The sequence below is a fragment of the Phalacrocorax carbo genome, chromosome 15, assembly GCF_963921805.1.
Source record: "Phalacrocorax carbo chromosome 15, bPhaCar2.1, whole genome shotgun sequence".
NCBI lineage: Eukaryota > Metazoa > Chordata > Aves > Suliformes > Phalacrocoracidae > Phalacrocorax > Phalacrocorax carbo.
This window is the reverse complement of record NC_087527.1, coordinates 11,300,578-11,315,263: the sequence shown is the minus strand read 5'-3', so window position 1 is coordinate 11,315,263 and position 14,686 is coordinate 11,300,578. Positions and strand designations below refer to the sequence as shown.

At 40.9% G+C, this 14,686-nt stretch overlaps 1 protein-coding gene across 2 annotated transcripts in view; it reads right to left on the bottom strand.

The window, feature by feature from the left end:
• The window catches only part of TMEM132B (transmembrane protein 132B), a 256,479-nt gene that overhangs the window by 132,385 nt on the left and 109,408 nt on the right, over positions 1-14,686 (bottom strand). For both annotated transcript variants that reach the window (XM_064466383.1, XM_064466384.1), the window contains exon 3: positions 13,171-13,311. In XM_064466383.1, coding sequence (XP_064322453.1) covers positions 13,171-13,311 — 141 coding nt within the window. The remainder of the gene's footprint in view (positions 1-13,170; positions 13,312-14,686) is intronic.

Here is a 14,686-nt window from a genome sequence, read left to right as displayed (position 1 = left end):
GGGAGAGGAGCGGTGTTAGTTGCAACCATCAAAGAGTAAAAGTATTTCTTACATTGTACCTATGACAGCCTTCTTCCCAGAGGCCAAGGACTGATACTACCCTGATGACAGCATCGTTTCACAAAGTTTTGAACACAGTCAATAGAAATGCTTTTGTGGGATGGAGAATATACTGCGATGAGGGCTTGAACTTCTCCTTCCCCGTCTCCTTGTAATGAATGAGAAAAATAGATGTTGTAGGGTGTGTGGTGAGGAACAGAGCACTTGTACCTGGCTAAATCAGAAGCTGGACTTGGACAGTCAGGTCCTATATCATGCAAGTAAGTGACAAGTTTTCAATGTTACTGAACTCCAAACAACTTTCAGTCTAATATCTAGAATACTGGACACATTGCAGAGGAGCTGAGCACCCCATTTAAAAAAAAAAACAAAACCCACAACTAAGTGAAGGCATACAAAACAGAGCAGACAGCTGCTCTAGGGCTTTGTGAAGTTCAGCTGAGGCTCTGTAATAAGCTCTCTGAAAGTCTGGCCCTGAACCAAGTACGAGTCTACTGAGACCTCCTGATGACAGCGTCCTACACATCCACTCAGCGTCTAACCACTGATGCCAGAGTTGGAAAAAACTTTTTGGAACACTGTCGTATTGATTAATAAACAGTTCATAAACAACGGTAATAGGATGACAATCGGTAATCAAATGAAAATGTTCAGGATATGTCAGAAGTGAGAAGGAGAATAAGGATGGAAACATTTTTTCTTAAAAACTGTTTTTAGGAGACACATTCTTTTCACTTCAGGTAAAAATCTTGTCTTCCTGAAAACCACAGGATTACAAGATCCATCTCCCCAACAGCTCAGGGGAAAATCTGCCTCATAGCTAAGAGCTACCTGAGTCACTATTTTTCCATTGCCACACTTGCACTAAGTTTATATAGAAGCCACAGGAAAACACAGTTAAGGCATTTTCAGCAACTTGGGGTAGGTTAATAAGGACAACACTCAGCAAAACAGAGTCAATATTTGCCAAGGGCTATCACTCAGATAAGCCATCTCTTGGACCAAGCGAAAAGCTGTTGTATCCCAGATAACAGTCCCAGCTGAGGAATCCCACAAATTCTTAACTCTTTAATGGTATCAAAAGGGAAGCAAAGAGTTTCCAAGAAACAAAGGCTTGGATTAACCTCATTGCATTTGGATATATCCATCTGAGCTAGCCCAGTAGCCTCTCTGTATGTTCTGTGCAGAGAAAAAGCACTTTTATTGCACTATTACTGGCGGGCTGGTTTAGATACCTCCCTTGAAATGAACCATACCTGGAAGCACTGAACCTGAATGCAGGCAGGTCAGATCTAGATATCTCCCATCGCAGGCACCCAAACAGCTCTTCCAGCATAGACATGAGACTGCCACTCAAAACAGCTGAGTATATACTGTAGCAAATCCAATTTCATGATGGTATGCTGCTACTGTATAGGATTCATATCTGCCACAAGAAAAGTGATGAAATACAGAGAAGGCAAAAATACCTAATAGCCCATGCTACACCCTCTTTGGAAGGCTCTTGAAAGAAGTTGTTTTCTCCTACAGTACGTTGGTCAGCAGGGAGTTGCAAGGTGTTGTTCACTGAATAAATAACAGTTTTCATTATTAAGGCATTCAGAGTCAACATGTTCCATAATCATCATTACCATTTTTATTTTTTGTAAAAAATTATTGTCCTTTATGGCAAGGCTTGGGAGTGACAGATGATCCATCAGCTTATCTGCTGATTTGTAATGACAGCATTTTGCATTCATTATTCCCTACTCAAATCACTCTTTTTAAAAGAGGGATAACTTATTTCTTCCTGTTGTCACTAGAGAAATTAAATGGTACACCATTAAGAGGAGTGCTTGTCTAACAAAAGGATACACCAGTCACAGATTTAGAGAACCAGCACGGTCAAAAATTTTCTATGAGGGAGAGCGAAAATGGGAACCTGTATCTCAAACACCTCCATTATCCACTAACTGCTGAGGTCAATAACTTCCAGAGTTAAATCTCTTCATTGAAAACTCCTAAGAGAAAAGACAAAAACATTCTTTTTCATTGTGTAATGCAGAGCGCTCCCTTGGCTAAAGAGCTAAAATGCGTTAGGCACGTGGGTGGTGCAAGGTAGCCACCTTCTCAGCTGACAGTTACAGGGAGCTTTGCTTGCGGGAGCCTGGCAGTCGTCCGAGCACTGTGAAATACGGTATCAGAAAAAGTGCAACAGTGTAGTCCTACTATTGCAGACCAGCTTGACACACCTAGAGCAAATGTCAGGGAGGATCTGGGTTTGCCTGTCCTCAGCTCAGGGCTGCTCACAGTCTAGGCACAGGCTAAGACCCAAAAAATGCAGCACATAGATGACACATGCAGAAGAGCACAACCCAACAACAAAGGTCCTCATGAGACCTGCAACTGCCGAGCTTTTGAGCCCAGTAAGTCCAAGAACTTCTAAAGACTCAAGCATATTCATTAACTATACCAATAAAAAAAAAGGAATTTTTGTGAGATCAAGCTATTGGCAGTTGGTTTTAAGGAAAGGTTTTTTGCTAACGGTTTAGCAATTTGCCTTAACGACTGCAATATTTCACAGCAAACCCCTCAACAAGTATCCTGGGAAAACTCGCATAGACCAAATTGTACAGAAAGAACAAACACAGCTAGCTTTCAAGTACCTGTGTGCAAGTTCCCAAAGGTAGTACATCCAAAGTTTATTATAAACTGGTGGCCTACATTTTCAGCCGGGTGCCAAGGGGCACATAACTATTCTCTTATTACAGACCAAGAGAGATGAGCTGGTAAACAGTCCTGATGCAAGCTGTTCCCTCCAACAGGGAGGCTAGCGTGGTCAAACACGCTCCCCGTATTTCAGCTCTTGCCACAGAGCTTTCCTAATCGCCGGTGCTCCCTGGAAGGTCCGTTTTACCTCTGGCCTCTAGAGTGGTATAACCTTACACAGTTATCTTTTGGACACCGTGGAGGACCAGGGATCTTGCAAAAGTGCCCAAGTCTCAGTTTACAGATCACCCTAATGAATGTGCAAAGGCTCTTAGCTTAACTCCAACTTAATGTTCTTCTCAGGGAAACAGGGAGGTTTAAAAGAAACCAACAAAAATCATGTATGCTGACATCGACAGAAGCATCAGCCAATTTTTACTTTTTAATTTTAAAAGACTTTATAACTTTTTAAGATATAAACACAGGTGAGGAATATCAATGGCAAAATGAGTGAAAAATTCTAACAAAAAACAATTTATGCAAAGTTAATGCTTGGATGTTTTATAATTTATTTGGCACAGAGGATTCAAATAAATCAAAATAACAAACTTAATAACTGGCTGTCTAGCAATAGCACCTCCTAACAATAAAATTAAATTTTGGCTAAATGCCTAATAAATGAGTTGTTAACTTTTGTACTTTAACGCACTGGCTGTTAAGTAAGCAAGTCAACACATCTCAAACAGAATTCAAATGCATGTGGTAGGCTCCATCAAACTCATAAATTGGCAAGGTGGGAATTAAACATACCTCAAAAACCAGCTCCCCGATTTCACATTCATTCAATAATCTTTTCCAGTCCTATTATATCGAAGAACAATCCAATTATGGTACTTAAATCTCTGTGTATAGTTGCCAAAAAAATTCCTTAGCAACACTTCCAACACACTCAGAAAGGTTTCTGCGCTAGAGAAGATTTCAGTTTCTGATTTCCACAATATTTTCAGGTGTGACATACTAGTGCTTCTCGTTATATAAAACACGGCTTACCATCAAGACTTATATTTTCCACATATTACTGTCTTTAATTGCTGACTCCAGGTACCTCCTGTATCAATATACCTGGCATCAACAGAACCAGGGTAGGTACTTAAAACCAAGTATGTACTTCAGTGGCATATTCTATAAAGGTGCTCTTCTGAATCTAGACTTAAGTATGCCAAAATAATAGGTTTTTAAACTGGGACTATATGAGTACAATATTTACAGAAGAATCGGGTAATGCTTTTGTGCGTAATGCATTCAGTCATGTCTTCTCCCTCTGCAACCTCCATAAGGCTCACTGAAACTCTCCCATCCAAAGGTGCCGCACAGGTACCTACAAATGTGCAGACCCCACATTTATAAGATGATCTGTGACTAAGAATTGTGTTTCCTGGATATTCAGATCAGCATACACCTAAGAAAAGGCTTCTTCAAGTCTAAGTTATCAAGGGAGCAAAAAAAGGTGACTAAGTTATAGGAAAAAAAAAAAAAAAAAAAAAAACAACCAAAAAATTCAACACCCATTCGCTTTTGTTCCCGGAGTCAGAACATCTGTTACGAGAGTGATGAGCTCAGCAGCCATGCTTACTTGGGCTTTATCACGCAGTCTTAAGTTATCAGTTAAGCACAGCTGGAATGTGCACACGTATCTGTGTAAAGCTTTACAGATTTTCCAGAATTGTACAGATTTTTGTCACGGACCTCCTGTGGTAACTCACGTGGAATCATCCACATGACCATTAAAACATACCGCAGAGGAAATAACAGACAGCAAACTGGTAGAGACTCAGAGAAGCCCATTGACTCTTGAATATGTCATCACTCCCTTTGGCATCCAATATGGAAAAAGCATGCAAGCACCAATGGATGAATAACTATTTGAACAGTCATTCACTCATCAGCATGCATTTGAAATCTGCTTCCAGCCTCCCTGCTATATTCTTGCAGTCCTAATTACGCAGACTACCCTACCCTGAAATTAAACTTTCCCAACTGTTACATCAATATTAAGTTTCACATCTAGGAATGATATACCCAAAATGAAGCTAATTAGGTCAAATTAAAAAACAAGATTCATTTCAGAATGATTGGGCTCATCTTTCAAAAGAAATGTCGCTCAGAATAGGCTTGGGATCAGGTTCTGTGGATCATACTTGTGAAGAGTTTATTTAAGCCACTTCCTCACATGCTCGTTGCTGCATCAAGGAAGGGTCCAAAGAATCATGGAGTTCCACTGATGTTTTTTTTTTCTCTTTAACCGCACAAAAGCAAAGTCAGGTATTACAAAATAGCTTCCATTTTCCCTATACCACCTAAACTGCCAATACAGAAAAAGAAGATCAAAATTGAAAACGTTTAAATTATAAGCTAAAACTTTGCCTGTCAAACCACTTCTGGAAGAGGAACCAGAATCCTGGAAGAAAATCTTCAGCCACAAACACAGCTGACAAACAACTGCCTGATCTATCAAGCAAGCTGATCAAGGAATCAGAATTCACATTTTTTTGAGCCAAAGATCAAAACTGGGCATGAATATGACCAGGTGGTCAAGCTTGTATGTTCCTTTTCTCATGATAAATCTGCTATTTGTCGTCATTTTCTTTCCATTGCTACCAAAAAGCTAGCAGATGGGATACAAGAAGGGACTTGATACTTCTTAGCACATGTCCTTCTACACTGAAGGAATTTTCTCCTTTCCTCAGTTTGAGCCTTTTAATGCCTCAGGCCCTTGCTCACCAAGACATGCTACACACAGACCAAATTTGAAGCTTCTCATGTAACACCTATACCTACCCTGTACAGAGACACTTTGTAATCAGAGGGTACTCTGCCTAGCAGTGCAAGTAGAAATATTTTCTGAGGCATAACCAGACCTTCTAAGCAAGATGCAACTTTTAGAACATAAAAAAAAACATTTTTCCCCATTTACTGTATGGTAATTACAAAAATGCTGTCAAAGGAATATTCTGCATATTTCTCTGGATGTACACAATGCTTTCTACTAGTCTGGCAAGTTAAGAGATTTTTATCTTATTTTTCTACATCATTTTCATGCCTCTGCTTGTACTGTATCATCTTACTGTACTAAATACAGGTGAATGCTATTGAGTTCTTCCAACAAGATGTTCTTAATTTTCCAAATTTTCAAGACAACAGTATATTTACTTTTTGGGGCTCCCTGCTGCACAGCACAACAGGTTTTTCCAACTACCAAAGGCGTATTTGTTCAAAAAGATATCCCTGGGTCAAAATAAAGGTACCATACCAGCACAGCAAGGATGGAATAAGAAGAGTCACTAAGTCATTACCTTCTTGGACTGGTGAACTGGGGGCAGGAAGCAATTATCTGGACTACCAGCCAGTAATCCCTCTGACCTATCTCTACTGGAGTCTTTACTAGGGCAGCAGTGAGCCTACCTAAGAAAGAGGAAGAAACAGCCATCCGAAAGAACTGGCTGGCCGGGAGAGAATTCATGTGGTTACTAGGCTATTAGGCTCCCAACAGGACAGACATGTCATTGTTCTTGGCCTTGAATGAGAGAGAGAGAAAGAAAATCCCTCCAGAAATTATACTTTCTTATTTGATCCTAGAACAACAGTTTTCTACAGTAAGTTGTTCTTCCCACCACTGTTAATTTGTCTATTATTTTTCTATGTCCTCTCTAAGCTACTGTGAGGCATCAGTGCTTTTATGTTACAGAAACATTTCCAAGCAGGCTTTCATATAAGAAGGCATACATGTAAAGAATAAAGGTTAGTTAAAATTCTTATAACTCAGGTTTCCTTTGTGACTCTGTTGAGTCATTTATGTTTGAAAATGTGTGTGGATGCTTCTCACTAGAACACTCTTCACACAAAGCAGAACAGACTCCATCACTCACAACAGAGGTCACAACCTTAAAACTGGTGCATTAAAGATAAAATCATCTTTGTCAATGGCTCAAGAGGCAGTGCTGCCTTGGGGTCTGCCCAAAGGCCAGAGAATGAACTCCTGCAGGATCTATAGGCCATGCGCACTCCACATTCAAAGTGCCAATGACACCTCTGACCCAAGGAAAGCAGCAAGTGCATAAGAATAGGAGGGAAACACCCAAGCCAGTATACTGCACCACATGGTCTACGACTTCTTTCCACATCCTAAGATCCTCTATTTTTTAATTGAAAACCTTCCTTTTCAAAGTAGCTGAAGTAGGGCTCCCTGGGAGTATGGCTTTCATAGTGGAGAGAGGTCCTAAGGAAGTCCAGCTACTTCACCTACATCAGACCAGCCTGGCAGGGGATGACAGTCATCAGCTTTCCCTTCCCCACCTTCCCGGCTTATTTTCCTCAGCTCTTCTCTATTCTTTCCTGTCTGCTTTACGCATCTCCTTGTGTTTCTTTGCTCCCTCTGCTCCTCTTACTCATTCACTTTAGTACTATGTGAACTTAATGGCATCAAGCCCACTGCCTTTGCATGGGCCTAAAATAAGACAGAGCAAGGCTGTCTCTCTGTACCCGTTACTGCTCTTTTGTGTAAAGCAACTCATGCAATTGACCTTCTGTCAGCCAACTGTTGTTGCTGATGGCACTTTACATGCTCACTGTCCTGGGGCCAAGCAAGTTCCTTTGGCAATAAACGCATTGGTGTTTCACTGCGTGTCCTGATGCTTTCTCCAGCATGGTTAACAGCACACTGCTGTGCGCTACAGCAGGCTGCAGCCACCCATCTTTAAAGGCTTATTTATCTTACAGAAGCAACCAAACTCCTCGTTCAAGCTTCAGCATGTCCTGTGCCGTACTGACCATGAGCACAGACACTCCAGACACAACCAAGCTGCATCCTCAGAAAGGCCACTTGGCCTTTCTCACTCATCACTCGGCTCACTCATCAAACAACCAGGACCGCAGCAGGCTCTGTTTTGGAGACAGTGGGAATCTCTGCATCACACGGCCATTTGTTGATGGCATGTGAGCTTGGAGGCAGCACAGGACCCAAGTATGTCATTCTGGAGCAGAGTGGTGGGGAATGCAGGGCAGAAACACCTCCAAAAAGCTCTGGGAGTGAGCTCAAATCTGGCAGAGGCAGCGCTGAGTACAGCCAGGAAGCCTCAGAGCACCCACAGGGCTTCCAGGTGGAATGTTTGCTTATTGCCCTCGGTAAAGCGGGGACTGGAGTACGTAGTAGGGAAAATGGTATTTCCCACAATAAAAAGATAAGAGTCTCAAAGCTGTCTGTCAAAGTGAGGAAGGAGAGGAGAGAACCTCAGCTCTTATTTTCGAGACATATCGGCAGTTTTAAAAACAAAACATCTTTGTTTTAGTTTTTTTGGTTTTGTTGATTTTTAAAAACATCTTTGCTCAGTTGATCATCAACTGCAATAACACATATTTACTTTAAATAAATATATGCACATATCTTAGCTGGCAGTCAGCTTTACATCTTCCTTTTGAGTGATATTTCTCGTTCATAGGGTATTCCCAAGCACAGAAAAATAAGTGAATTATTTTAAAATAGGAGGATCTATTTGCATACCTATAAATAAATGAAATAACTGCTTTTCCTGATTTAAAGATATATAGATACATACACTACAATTATAATTTTACAAAGTCATCTAAATTATTTGTATTCTGTGAACGCCTCTTAAAATGGTAACGAAATGGAATTATCATTATAGAAACTTAATTTTTTATTCAAGTTTAAAGATAGATGATGTCAAATGCCAGACAGCTGACCTGGTCTGCGTCAATTAAAAAATTATAAATTTCCAGGCAACTGAATAAATACTTCTGAGGACATGTGAAAAAAAAATCCTCTGAAGATGTCACCCTCTCTACTTCTGCATTCTGAGTCTCCCGCGTGCAGGTTTAATTTATGCAGTGATGGATACCTGAGAAACAGAAGCTGTGTTACAGACACGGAGATAAAATAATCCCTAAGTGAGAAGAACCAGTTTGGTCTCAATAACACTATATTCAGCACTGCAGGTAAAATCAATTTCATTAACTTTGCCAGTTAGCATAAATATAAACGTACTGATTAAAGTACTAGTTTGTCAGAGAATCGGACTCTCCTCACCAGGGCAGTAATTCAATACAATTTAATGACAGTTTTCCCGAGTAAGGAAAATGATCTCTTCATATACTCCCTCTCAAAGCAGAGTTGCAACTCCCCAGCCTAAGTTTTTGTGTTTGTGCCATCTCATCTCTCCTGAACCAAAGGAGTCACATCAAGTTGTTGTTCTTCAGCTTTCCAGCAAGGAGACGCTGAGCACCATGAAATACCTCGTATTGTGGAGCCTTTCAAATGAGATCATGGAAACTCAGCTCCTGCTCACCAATGACTTGAAATAACCTAATCCTATAAAATGCTAAATCACTCGTGCAAAGGTCCTGAAATCCCATCCCTCCAGATATCAGCACTGAGTTATGAGGTACCATAGCTTGCCAAAGACGGACCATGCTCTCTGGGCACCTCTTCAAGCCCTCTTGCTCTAGTCCTTCTGCAGCCTAATTCGTGGCATGTTCCTGAGATGGTTCTGGAGGACTCTGAGGTGCAAAGGACAGAATTATTGCAAGGTTCAATCCATCTTTTGGCAAAGAGTGGAAAAAGCCTGCATGGTCTTTACAAAAATAGGATCAGTTTTCTGGAAACCATGAAGGATTTGTGTCTGGTGGAATCCCAAATTTTGCCCTGGTATTTAAAAAGCATTTTTTGTAATTATTCAACATATAGCCCTACATCACAGGGTAAGATCCAAGTCCTTCGCAAATGTAGCTATTTTGCATGGGAGGCTGAAAGCACTCGATTTTTATGTAAGCCCACCTGTCCCGACTTCCTCTACCCCTTGTCAGATGTGCTCTGCACTCAATGCAGAAACCCATAAAGGTCCTTCCCTATAGAACAGAAGTGCTGGGTCCCAGCTGGAGGCGTAATGCAAGAGTGTTTGTGTTTGAGGTAGAAACTGTGTCTTCTTGAAACAAAACACACCGCTGCTTCAACTAACCCTCCCAAAATGAGAGTCAGAGTTCTGTCCCAAGGAGAGAATACAAGGGAGAACAAATGCAGATGGCAACAATCAATCTCCTCACTCAATGAGCTACCAAAAAAGTCCTCTGAGATGGCAGCAACAAGGGCAAAGCAAGGCTCCACACAGATCAGAATAGATGTGTGCATATATACTTGCCTGTGTATATTTAAAATAAATCTCTTTTTATGCTCTTTGTTCAACTACATTATCAAAAAGAGGGTTTAAATACAAGCTTATGGGACTACTAAAGAGGTGAATTTATGAATGTATTCCTAACAAAACACACTCTGGAAAGCTTTAATCTATGAATTGTGACAACCTTGGACAAAATGGATTTTTAATAGAATATAATGTAAACTGCCTGAAACATTGTGATAAGGAATTTTTTTTTTTAAGTAATGCACAGAAAAGGCATGATGCACCCGGCATGAAAGGAGGAAAGGTCTTAATTTAAAGCATTTTAATGAACACTCAATTTGTGTAGGGAAATGTGAGAAATGGAGATGAAAAACTCACGATAACGATAACACTGCAGAGGGGAGAAGGAGAAAGATTAGAAAAGTAAGCAAATTTGAAAAGGCTCCAGCCGATAACACTGGCTAAAAGGAATGCAGACTGGATTATGAGCATGTCATAGTCCAAAGCCACTGTTCTCCTTGCAGGCAGCGTCTGTCGGTGGCTCTTATCAGAGTTGCACACTGGGGAAGAAAGAGCAACCGAAGTGCAAAGCAGCAGAGAACAGACCCCCCTCTGAGCTAAGGGCAACGAGGATTGTCAGAGATTTTGGCAAATGGAGTTTCTCACTTTCAAGGAACCTCCCAGAGCTGTGATGGCCCAGCTGGCTTTCAGGGATGCCGGGGCTTTCTGCCCCCTCAGAAAGCCCAAGGGAGGTTGCAAAACCATAGCAAACTCGGCCACCTCTTCCTCAGAGAAAACTGTCTGGGCTCAGAGGCTCAGTCTGGGCTTATGCCCTTCTCTACTACCAGCGTAACACCAGGCAAGTCAGCAGAACTGAAATTACTTCCAAGAGAAAAAAAACTGTCTCCCCCGAGGTAGATACGATTCTGTTTACTAATAGCTTCTGCTCTGCAATGAAAGAGATTGATCCTGCACTCTCACTCATACATAAACTGCCTTTAATGAAGCTCCTTGAATTACAAAAAGGAGGAACAGATGAATTAGGTCTAGTGACAGTTTTGCCACGTTGACCTTAACAGAAGCAAGTTCAGGCCTCTGCTCTTTTAAATGAAACACCGGAACCCCCACACAAACACTTAACATTCTTCAAAAGAAACAAGAGGGCCACCATTATGACCAGAAAGGCAAATTAAAGTAAAGATCAAAGCTAAATATTTACTCTAAGCACTACAATATTTGCAAATCTGGAAACGATCTTTCAGCAGTTTCTATTTGCATACTTTAATTAACCCAAAAATATTAAACTAATCTCACAAAGGAAAGGGTCAAAGTATTAATTAACTTCAGATTCGTTGCTTTTGTGCAATTTAACAGTTCAACACAAAGCAAAAGTCAGTTTTAATAAAAACTAAGTTACTGTGACAGGTATAATTTCATGGATTAGTGAAACCACGTACAAGGCAATAAGTTTCAGTGTTCATCCTATTTTTTCTCTAACTTTAAAAATAGCTGTTTCATTTCAATAGAGAGGTTCCTCGTAACACCAAATGATCTTAAATATGCCTTTAAACTCAGCATTTCACTTTCAAATCAATGGCATTCCGCCTTGCTCTGAACAGAACAGAGGTCACAGTTGTTTTAGCAAAAAACCTGACTGCAACGTTCAGCGCAGAGCAGATACTGCACAACCACCCAGATCAGCCACCTGAGCTGAGATTTCACTGCTGGAGCCATCGTGTGTCATCACGCAGCTCCAGAAGCACAAAGGTTCCCCTACGAGCCAGCATCTCTGCTGGCTGAGCTTCCCCCCACCAAAGGCCTCGCTACTTCTTTACCAGCTTTTGGAGGAACTGGGAAATCTTGCCAAAAGACAAAGGATTTGGAGACAAAGCCTACAACACCAAATCCAGCTGCCAGAGCTCTGCTTTATGAGCACAGCAGCCCATGAAACCCCAGCAAAATAATAATGGAAGGTGGCTTGAATTTCCTACATCACAACCTGACTTGCAATTTTGACAAATGTACTCAGGAAGCAAGAGGGGGAATCCCCCCTCCCCCTTTTTTTTAATGGGGAAGAAGTGCATGAAACAGCTAGTGAACTGAAAGGTTTGCATTTCATGCCAGAAAGCTCTGTAGCACTGGACTTAACCAGAGACACTGAGCAGGAATCACCTCCCCTCACTTCATGTGTTTACAATGCAAATGTCTGCATCCCACTCAGTCGCCTCCACTCTGCATCTTTACTGGGAAGAAACAGGCACTTCTCGCTTGCTATGCATCAGGGCCTGTTTTACACATCCAAGAGGACTCTCACCTTAACAGTGCCTATCTATCCCTGTTGCTAAAAAGCAAACCCATGGATAAATAGTTTTCACCTCAACACTTGTATCGCAGGTACCCAGAGGTAGATGGGATTCATTTGTTCCTCAAACACAGCTTCAGAAACTAACAGAGTAGATACTCTCTTTGCACTCCAAACAATCTTCCTAGGTCTGAACAATTACTAACAACCATTTTTCCCCGCTACAGGAGCTTTCAGAAAAAGATGGATGCAAAAGACTCCTCAAATAAAAATTTTGACATGAAGTTTTGTGATTTCCTGATTATGATACAATTTCAAGCTAAATTTATGCACAGTGTACTTTAAGTGTAGAGTTACTGCATGATAATGGAGAGAAATTGCTTGTATTGTAAAATAGGTAATTCTGACTAACAATGTAAATTTCTCATTACCTTTGCTATAGCTTGTGGGAGCATTACCATAACAAATGTACACAGCATTCATGAGACAGTTCATAGACACTCATAGGTGTTTTGCAGCAATAATGATTATCACTTAATAGCTATTACGTTCATAGCTTTTCAAATAAAGAAGACAGTATTGTCCTATATTGCTCTCAATTATTCTTCATATTTGTCTATTTTAATCCATTTCTTTCTGTTTGCTCTTTGGCAACAGGAATGTTCCTGCTGCCCTGAAGGTGCAGGAAAAGCAGAAGTGAGCCAGGACTAGTTGGCTGCCTCCAGTTTAATTAGATCACCTACTTCCGAAGCTCAGAAGTGAAACAAAGGAAAAAAGCTCTGATCAGATCACCTATAACTTTTTCAAGGAGACCATGGAGGAAAAACTACTGCTATTAAAAGAGCAATAGGACTCATTAAATAAGCTATTGTATATCTCTCACAGCATTTTAGCAAGGGTTAATGCACAAAAGCATTGGTCGCTTACCTGTTCTCTGCGTTTGGGTCGTTGTGCACACATGTGATCGTGGCAGTGGTCCTCGCGCTGTCTGTCTCTTCCTGAACCCCCCACTGGTCTGCATCACTGACTCTGATGTCCAGGATCTTCACACCTGGGGCTGTCCTAATTCTGTTGGGGAACAGCAGGGATTGTTTTAGTTACAGATCTCCTACAAATAAATCCAGCGAGGTAAACAAGGAAGATGAACGAGGAAACGTTCCCTCGTCCATTAGTAATAGACTGATACATTGCAACTGTAAGTCACTCTGCTCTGAAAATATAAAACAGGTCCAATCATTTTAAAGAGATGAAGTATGAGTTTCATTATGTGCAAAGCCAGTTAATTTTCAGCTTGAACAATGTGGAGAGAATAAGAATGCTTTCTGCATCAGTGGCACCAGTTTGATACAAATGAAACAGATGTGACTAAGCATTAGTTGATTTAATTTGTTGTGTCTGTCCTGCAGTTTCAGATGGAGAATCAGAGCCCTGCGATCTTAAATACAACCTCCTGCTTTCAAACCTCTGGGAGCAAGGTGCCTTTTAATATTAGAGCGATCTGCATGGAAAAAAATGTGGTTCGCTGCTCAAAGATCATAATGCAGGAAGGAAGGAGAAGGAATATGTTATCCCAGATCCAGGACTGAGGGATGAAAATAATTATGCCGTTGTACTGGGATCTATCAAACTGGGCACATCAGACTTATTGCTGAAAATATTGTGATGTTGACTTGGAAACCCTTGATTTTCTAAGCATGGCTAGAGTTTGAAAGTAGTTCAGTAGTTGGAAAATGTCACCATTTTTTTGGCTTTAAAAAAAAATACAAAAAGTCCATGCTCCAGTGGGGCTCAGCGTTAGGAACAGATTGCCAAGGAATAGGAAACAAACTGCTTTTAATAGCAGGGACTTCATTTGTGCAGCTTGACTCCTGAAACAAGCCTGGGATTTCAACAGGAGTGCTGCAAATATGCCTGGAGAACAATTAGGCAGAAAGCAACTGCTGTAGCGCCACATTCACCACTACTGTGACTTAATTAATTAAAAGCAAAGCCAAGAGGGACCTCTTAGTTGTATGGTGGAATGAAACAGCACTGCTGAGACTTGAAGCGTTACTTAACAGTGAGAATTGTGATGGATTTGCCCCGATGCCTCGTGGCCAGTTGGTGCTCATATTACACCGTTAAGAATTTCCTTTAAGTTCTAGCTGAGTTCATGGGTTTGGATCAGAGTAACTTCAAGACTCAATGGGTGGTCTTTCCTTCTGAGAGGGAATTAATTCGTCCTGCTTTTACAATATCCTTATTTTTGCCTGTAAGGCTTTACTGACTCAGTAGGCCAAATTAATGCCTGGCATAACCAATCTGATGAAAAATATTTCCCATAAGGAGAGAACGTTACCTGATATTTTTCTAATTGTCTCCTTCATGTTTCTCCACAGACATTCATATCTCCAAACAACATGCCTCAAAGCGTACGTGACCCTTTCCTATCATCTCTTCTTCT